Source organism: Sinocyclocheilus anshuiensis, unplaced genomic scaffold (assembly GCF_001515605.1).
Source record: "Sinocyclocheilus anshuiensis isolate Anshui unplaced genomic scaffold, SAMN03320099.WGS_v1.1 scaffold553, whole genome shotgun sequence".
In the NCBI taxonomy this organism is placed as follows: Eukaryota; Metazoa; Chordata; class Actinopteri; order Cypriniformes; family Cyprinidae; genus Sinocyclocheilus; species Sinocyclocheilus anshuiensis.
Genome location: NW_015539821.1, coordinates 3070082 through 3077979, shown reverse-complemented (window position 1 = coordinate 3077979; position 7898 = coordinate 3070082). Strand labels below are relative to the sequence as shown.

At 37.0% G+C, this 7898-nt stretch overlaps 1 protein-coding gene across 1 annotated transcript; it reads right to left on the bottom strand.

The window, feature by feature from the left end:
• Window positions 1–733: 733 nt before the first annotated feature.
• LOC107684110 (BTB/POZ domain-containing protein 17-like) lies at window positions 734–7025 on the bottom strand. Its single transcript, XM_016480321.1, has 3 exons — window positions 6739–7025; window positions 4269–4551; window positions 734–2305 (listed from the first exon to the last, which is right to left on the bottom strand). Exons 1-3 carry the CDS (start codon window positions 6830–6832, stop codon window positions 1219–1221), a joined length of 1464 nt encoding a protein of 487 aa, XP_016335807.1. The 5' UTR covers window positions 6833–7025; the 3' UTR covers window positions 734–1218.
• Between the last annotated feature and the right edge of the window lie 873 nt (window positions 7026–7898).

Sequence of the window (7898 nt, the reverse complement as noted above, 5' to 3'; positions counted from 1 at the left end):
GAAACTACTTTGTTTGGTCTTCCAAAAGAGGACGATATCTGCTTCGTCATGCCTAGAGCTGATCTGTGCTGGTCGCTGAGGGAATACATCAACTTTCACCGTGGACAAAGCGGAGTCCAGCCCGGGTTAGACTACAATGCCGGCAGTTCTGACTCACGTACGGCTACAATGCCGGCAGTTCTGACTAAATACGTTTTCATTTAAAGGATTTGCCACTGATGATTCAAACGTGAGTTTTGGGCAGTAGAGTAGCACTTGTTGTTTGTCATTTCTCCGATCACAAATGCAGACAGAGTTTTATGTGTACGCAGCGCGATGCAATGCAACGCAACGCGTAAAAAGACAGTATAAGTCATTATAATCAGTAATTATGTCCCCACTGGATGCAGCAAATGCCTCGTTTGTAATGGGTTTTAATGTTTTTGTCTCGTCACTCCGGCCGGACACGGCATCAACAGTATGTGAGGGGCGTAACATTTCCGTCTCACGCTTGAGGTATTCGGCCAATCACAATGCATTGGATAGCTGGCCAATCACAGCACACCTCGCTTTTTCAGACCGATGAGCTTTGTAAAAATCGACGCGTTTCAAAAAGGCGTGGCATAGAGGAGAAACAATAATGTACAGTATGTGGAAAATAATGTGTTTTTTGAACTTTAAACCGCATAAACACATTTCATTACCCCAAATACACAAAATAATGTTCTTTTTAGCAGCATCATATGACCCCTTTAAATTTCAGTCTGTTCTTCACACATAAAATATTTAGAAAACTTGGAATGTAGTGCATGACTCATATGAATACTGTTAAGATGTATGTATAGTGTTTTTGTGCTTTTTAGAGCTTGACACATCCTGTTCTCCATCCACTTTCACTATATAAAAGAGAGCAGCATTAACATTCCTCAAAACATTTCCTTTTGTGTTCCATGGAAGAAAGAAAGTCATACATGTTTGGAATGAAACAAGGGTGAGTAAATGATGACAGAACTTTACATTTTAGGTGAACTGTCCCTTAAATTTTGTACATGTGGATTAGTGCATTTCATTTTTTTTCCAGAGTAAACCTCTAACTTACAGTAGCCTACATTATAAGGACAGTGGAGATGCACTTTATTAGCGTTAATCATATTAGACCTAAACGTTTTCTTCCATGCATCAAAAAAAGTTTAGACCTTCTAAATCTAAAATGTATCCTACTTCAATGTGCTTGTTACATTATTTCTTGGTTGCTATGAGAGTCTGGTAGATAGGCTTTACAATGATCTGCAAGTACAGCGATCCATCCACCAGGTACTCAGATGTGCGATTTTGCAGGTCCACATCAGCCAGGAAGTCCCCCACCTCCTCTGTGCTTTGGTGGAAACTGAAGATATGCCGCACCACAAGCTTGTTCTTCTGCTTTGTCAAGATGAGCACTGTCTTTTGGAAGCTGACACCTGCAAAATCTGCACTGGAAGTTGCAGGTGTGATGATGATACGAGGCCGGGCAATGCCATTTCCTCCATCGGGCCGCGGTGGCTGCATGGCACCTTGCTCTATGTACATGGGCCGCATGCTGAGAGGGAGCCAGCGGGGTGAGAACAGGGCGTTCCATGTTACCCGCTTACTGGAGTCAAAACCGCTCGGACCCAACTGGGTCTGGAAACTAGTGCTGCGGTCGTCCCGTGCCGTGTTGCTTATGATCCACTGAGATCCCCACATGGATGAGAGATAGTTGCGGGGCACGAAGAGGCTGCAGTTTACGTCGAAGAACTTGGCCAGGTGAAGTGGTGAAGCTGAATGGAACTGGTATGAGATGTAGAGAAGATCACACACCGACTCGTGGTAGCGTATCATGATCGGCGACTGTTGCTGCAAGCGGAAGAGTTCGCGTGGAGGGATCATGGCATAGCGCACCAGTTGAAGGGCGTTCTCTGCTGTCAGGGTATCTGGGTCGTTCTGGGAGAGCCAGATTTCAAGCGCCTCAAACAATTCCAGCTCGTTCTTCAATACTAAATCGGAGCGCTGCAGGAGAGCCATTAGCAAGTCAACACTAACCGACGGCCATTTGTCACTCTGAAGCACCGCTGACAGATTCCACGATAAAAACTGAAGGCAGTTGTCTTTCAGCGCCGTGTCGCCAACCGACACGGCATACTGGTACCAGCCCACCACGTGACCCCCCAGAGAATCGCTGGCCAGGTTCTGGCTCATGTACTGGGTTAGTCCTTGCTGGAGGCTGGAGATGCCGTACTTGGCAGCCAGTCTGTGCAGTGGAGTGGCCTGGTCTAATTGCAGTGTGAGTTCACCACAATACAGATATCTGCAAAACAGAAGAAAATGGGTCCATCAAGGTTCATTCAATGTATCTTACACAAATTGTACATTTGAATTCAGTGCCTGAGTTTAAAGGTAGCAAACAATAAAGCAAAGTCATAACTGTCATTTTAAATTTTATTCCATTTTATTATTTAAATGTATATTATTGTATTAATGTGTAATTAGTAGTATTATTATAGTACTTTCATATATTTAATACTTTTTTAAACCTTGATTTTTATTTCATATTTAATAAATAACTGTTTTTATAAAGTTAGCTGGCAACATTTTGGCTGTAGTGTAGAAATTTTTCATTATTTACAAAACTTTCTTTCATGGAACACAAAAGGAGATATTCGTAGCAAAATATTCAATAAATGAATAATTAATAAATTAACTTCATTTAAAACAATACATTAATAAAATTAATAATAATAATTAATAAATTAACAGATTATTTAAAATGAACTTGATTAACTTTATTTATTTTTATAAAGTTAGCTGACAAAATTGTGGTGAATGTTTGGCTGTATTGTTTTGGCCGGATTTATTTTTTTTTTTTTATTATTATTATTATTTCCTTTCCTTCATGGAAAACAAAGGAAGATATTCACAGCAGAATATTCAATCATTTTATATTTATTAAATTAATTTTATTAATTTAAGTTAGCTGACAACATTGTGGTGAATGTTTTGGCTGTATTAACTATTTTGGAAGTAGTTTTGAGAAATATTTCTAACTGGTTGAGAACAAAAAAAAAAAAGGATGTTGTGTAAATATGGCATGTTCTACATACCAGGAAATAAATATGCATGATTATTCAAAAATAATGATGTAACTACTTATGCTTATTTCTAAACTTGTGTTGGATGCATTGCAGTTCGTCTTCCTGTCATTATGATTTGAATTCCAACTCAGCTTCCTGTTGGGTGTGTCTAATTCAATTCATATTTCAGATCATGAATTGAATGAGTGCCAACATTTTCTGCTACCCTGGCATCCAATGACTCTGTGAGCCAAATTAGATTGTCACCTAATAAAATAATATGCATTTTACTCTTATGGAAATATACATTTTTATAATAATGCATTTTGTTGTGGTATTTACAGCTGTAGTTTAATGCTGTCACTGCCTTATTTGCCTTGTTTTCCTTTTTTAAAATTCTGATGTATCTGATTGTCGTCTTATCCTTTGGATCACTATAGGAAATAAAACCCCAAACAAAAAAACTTCAGCTCATTCCAAATAAATGAGTAGGTGGCATGTGTTCTTGTAACAAAACGTCTTCTCACGCTAGCCACACATCACTATTGTAACATCACCCTATTTGGCCCTTCTCGGTATAAAGCTGAATTACATAAGAGCAGAGAGTTCATTTTTTAAATATTGCTGTTGTGTTTCATTGATCTTATCTGCTTTTGGGCCTGAGCTGCTGACAGCAGGAAGGTTGCAGTTCCAGCGCTGGCCATTAGAGAGAGTCTTGGACATGTGTGGGATGGGAATGTTCTCATAACTGGTCATGTTCTAACATGTTTTGGGCCAAAATGTTGGGATGATGCAGCACTGCATGTATTTTTCCCCCCTAAAAATGTATATTTTGCAGTGCTTAGAAAGTTAAAGAACAACAAAATCTTCCACCTCACATGCTTTTGTAAGGAAAATGTTTATGATGCTTTACAATTCTAGTTTAGGTTTATTATTTACCTAAATAATATAAATATGTGTTCAGTGCTTTTATTTTATTTTATTTTATTTATTCAAACACACACAAAAAAAAAGACATTTTAATTTTAAGTATTCTATTTGTATCTGTTTTTAAGCTTGGCAGTCATTGTCACTGTACTGTTGTTGTATGGTAAAAGAGAATGTTCCACAAAAAAATTTTTAAGAATAAAAATAAATATTACAAATTAATAAAAAATCATATAAAATAAAATAAACTGAGTTCCCCCCAATGCATCTCACCTGATGAATTTCTCAAACACTGCAGTGCATTCCGCTGTTTCTCGCAGCACTAGCATGCTACTATTGCGGTTTCTCAGCATCTCCTCAAACACTCGACTCTGCAGTGAAAGCACCAGCGTGTGGGCTTGGATAACCTTGACCTCATCCGCATCCACTGTTTCCACATGTAAGGAAATGTCACTGTTATTCCCCAGCACCAGAAGGCCCTCCAGCCGTGCCACCAGCCCCTGTGAGTGACTGATCACTTCTGTGGTGCCTTCAACCAGTCCTTCTGCCCTCAAACCTGCAGAGTGAGGGGGAAGAAGTGTAATTATCCATTTCCAGTGACTGCAGTGACTAATCATCTAGATTTAGTCTGATTTGTTGAATAGAAAGTGCTGTTGACTGTTGAGTGGAACTTGTTTCAAGAATTACTTAATTACTTAAAATACAATTACTTAATGTATTTCTCAAACAATGGGTGAGTAGTGGTAATCCATTATGTGCTTCATAAAGGCCTTGTTGACAAATAAGTATGTATTCTCTGCTTTGGCTCAGCGTTGAAACTCAATTTGCAACAATGTAGCAGGCATCATAACTTGACTGGTATTGGTTTTCTGAGTCTGATTGTAGACATTTTGACCTTAAATACTACACACAGTTCGATGTGGCATTAATGGCTTGTAATGTTGACCTTTTTCCATATGTATTTTATAGATCAACTCTATAGAGCCTGGATGATCAAAATCTATAAATGGACTACATCTTTTAATAAAAAAAAAAAAGGTTAATGTTGGTAAAGTTTTAAGGCACATTATTATATATATATTTTTTTAAAGATCTCTCTTATGCTCACCATGCATTTATTTGATAGAAAATACTGTAAAAACTGTAATTTTGTGAAATATTATAAGAGTTTAAAATTAAAATGTAAAAAAACATATTTTCTATTTGAAGATATTTTAAAATGTAATTTATCCCTGTGATGCAAAGCTGAATTTTCAGCATCATTTCTTCAGTTTTCAGTGTCACATTATCCTTCAGAAAGCATTCTTATATGCTGATTTGGTGCTCAAGAAACATTTCTTATCAATGTTAAATACAGTTGTACTGCTTAATATTTTTGTGGAAATCATGATACCTTTTTGTCAGTATTATTTGATGAATAGAAAGCATTTAGCATTTATATGAAATATAGAAATCTTCTGTAATAAACTTTGAATCAATTTAATGCACCCTTGCTAAATAAAAGTATTTAAAACAAATGTACCCCAAACTTTTGAACAGAATACTGTACATAATTGTGATATACATACACTCTAAAAAATGCTGGGTTAAATACAACCCAGTGCTGGGTAAAATAGGGACAAACCCAGCAATTGGGTTGTTTTGACCCAGCGGTTGGGTTAAATGTTTAACCCATCCTTCTGGGTAGTAACCCAACCGCTGAGTCAAAACAACCAATTGCTGGGTTTGTCCCTATTTTACCCAGCACTGGGTTGTATTTAACCCAGCATTTTTTAGAGTGTACAATCACATAATAAATATATTTTATTATTAATAATACACAATTTCCTATAATTATAAATGAGATTATCTTAAATATTTCTTCTTCATTTGATGCCATTTTTTTTCTTTTTCAGACTTTTCAGAACTTTATGTTTGCTAGTGTTTTATATAAAGTGCTATATAAATTAAGGTGACTTGACTTCTTTGTGCTAGATTCTGAATCAGATTTACAATATAGTCTCTGGCTTTTGGACTCCTCTGTATATTGAAACAACAATTTTACATTGTTAAAACTACACATATAGTAGAACTATCTTAACCCTCCTTTTTGCCTAGAAGGGAACAAGTGTTTTTAAACAGAATGTGTATTCAGAATGGGCAAGTGAATCTGGACTCTCATGATCATCCAACCTAGTGCATTTGCTTGAACACTGGACTGGGTGTCATTGCAGAGTTCTCGGAAATGCCATGAGCCGCTTGTGTGCATGCTTTTGTTTGCATTGGTGTGCGTGTGAACAAACCATTTATAGTGCCCTGGTTTCCTATTACTTGTTACCACATAAAGTACAAGCCGTTATGAATCATAAAACAGATCTGTAATGAAATACAACATGATAATAGAAATGAAAGAAAAGGCTCAATGGCTGATGAAACATTTTTTTGTCATCAGATTCAAACAATATAATTGTTTTTTAAAACCAGACATGATTAGGTATGTCATTGTCTTTGATAGAAAATATGAGCGCTTTTTTTTTTTATTCGAAAACATGCTTTTTGTATTAAAAAATCTTGATGAATTGAAGTTCAACTGATATGTTCAAATCTATTGATCTCTTAACATGTAAGTTTGCAAAGTGCAGACTTCACACTCCAGACTCATTATTTTCTATCATCCAATGATACCTATCAACCAATACCTCTGACACGATGTCCAAACGAAGCATCTATCATCTGGAAGAAAGCGCAAGAAAAGTCATCTTACCTCCATGGACAAGTTGCACATGAGACCCAGCGGCCAACAGCAAGAAGAGCAGGTAAATATGAGCAACCAGCCCATTCCCCAACAAATAAGCCATCTTTTATTGTCCGATAGCCGATTTGATCTCCCTCTTTTCTGTCTGTATTTTATATTTTTGTCTCTTTTCTTTCTTTTCAACCCTCTACTCTTCCTTAATTAAATTTTCTTTCTTTTGTTTCCTCCTCCTCCTCCTCTTCAGTGGATGATGGATGGTCCGTCGGCCCCCTTCTCTTTATGTGGCATATAGGCTATGGTGCATAACTAGTATGTAGGTTACTGGTTGTTTTGGGTTAGTTCCACCCTCACAATATCCTATCGATCAGTGGAACCTGTGGGGGGTGGGGAGTTCATTTTGGTGGGCAGGAATGGCAGTTGCCATGACAACGGCTTTGATTTGGACTTTTCTCTTTTTTAATGTTGTATGACACAGATCCAGAGGAGGCCTCAGCTGTTCGGGCAGAGCGAGCGTGGAATTCTAATCACAAATTATAACTGTAATGGAGTTATGCAAGCAGGTGTGTTTATGCAAATATATCTGCATGCATAAATTAATACATGCTTTTGTTAGAGTAGCACCTATTTTTATAGTTTATTGAAGAAAAATGTAAGTAAAATGTGCATGCCTGTAGAAAATTTGCCTGTATGAGTTTATCAGGGAGTTGCTATATGGTTGCTTTTAGGGGTAATTCACTGCTGGCAAGATGGGCTTTTAATAAAACATTGCAGTTGCAGTACAAACACGTTTTTATATACATTTGTGTTTTTAAATATCTTCTGTTGTATTCTGGATATGAATGAATGACATAAGGCTGAGTAAAGGAGAGAATTTGTCAGTTTTAAAGAGCTATCTCTTTAAAATTGCAGAACTTGAACAGCACAACAACCTGCTCAATTTAAAATATTATTCATGTCCGTATCACAAATGTTTCATTCTTAGGACTAGAGGTTTGTTCAAAGTATGAGAAGTAGGCCTAGTAATAGAACTGTCTAAACATGGCACCCAGAAGTATTTAAGACCCCTGTACTTTTCTGTTAAGCATTGAGCCAGTCACTCAGCCAGACTGAACATGTGGATCCTATTACATGCTGTCCACACTCAGGATCAAAAGAAGGATTGGAGTCTA

Coding starts and splice junctions, on each gene's coding strand:
- LOC107684110 (XM_016480321.1), bottom strand. CDS start 6,832: ATGGCTTATTTGTTGGGGAATGGGCTGGTTGCTCATATTTACCTGCTC. Junction 4,552..6,738: donor TGTGCAACTTGTCCATGGAG/GTAAGATGACTT, acceptor CTCACTCTGCAG/GTTTGAGGGCAGAAGGACTG. Junction 2,306..4,268: donor GTGTTTGAGAAATTCATCAG/GTGAGATGCATT, acceptor TCTGTTTTGCAG/ATATCTGTATTGTGGTGAAC.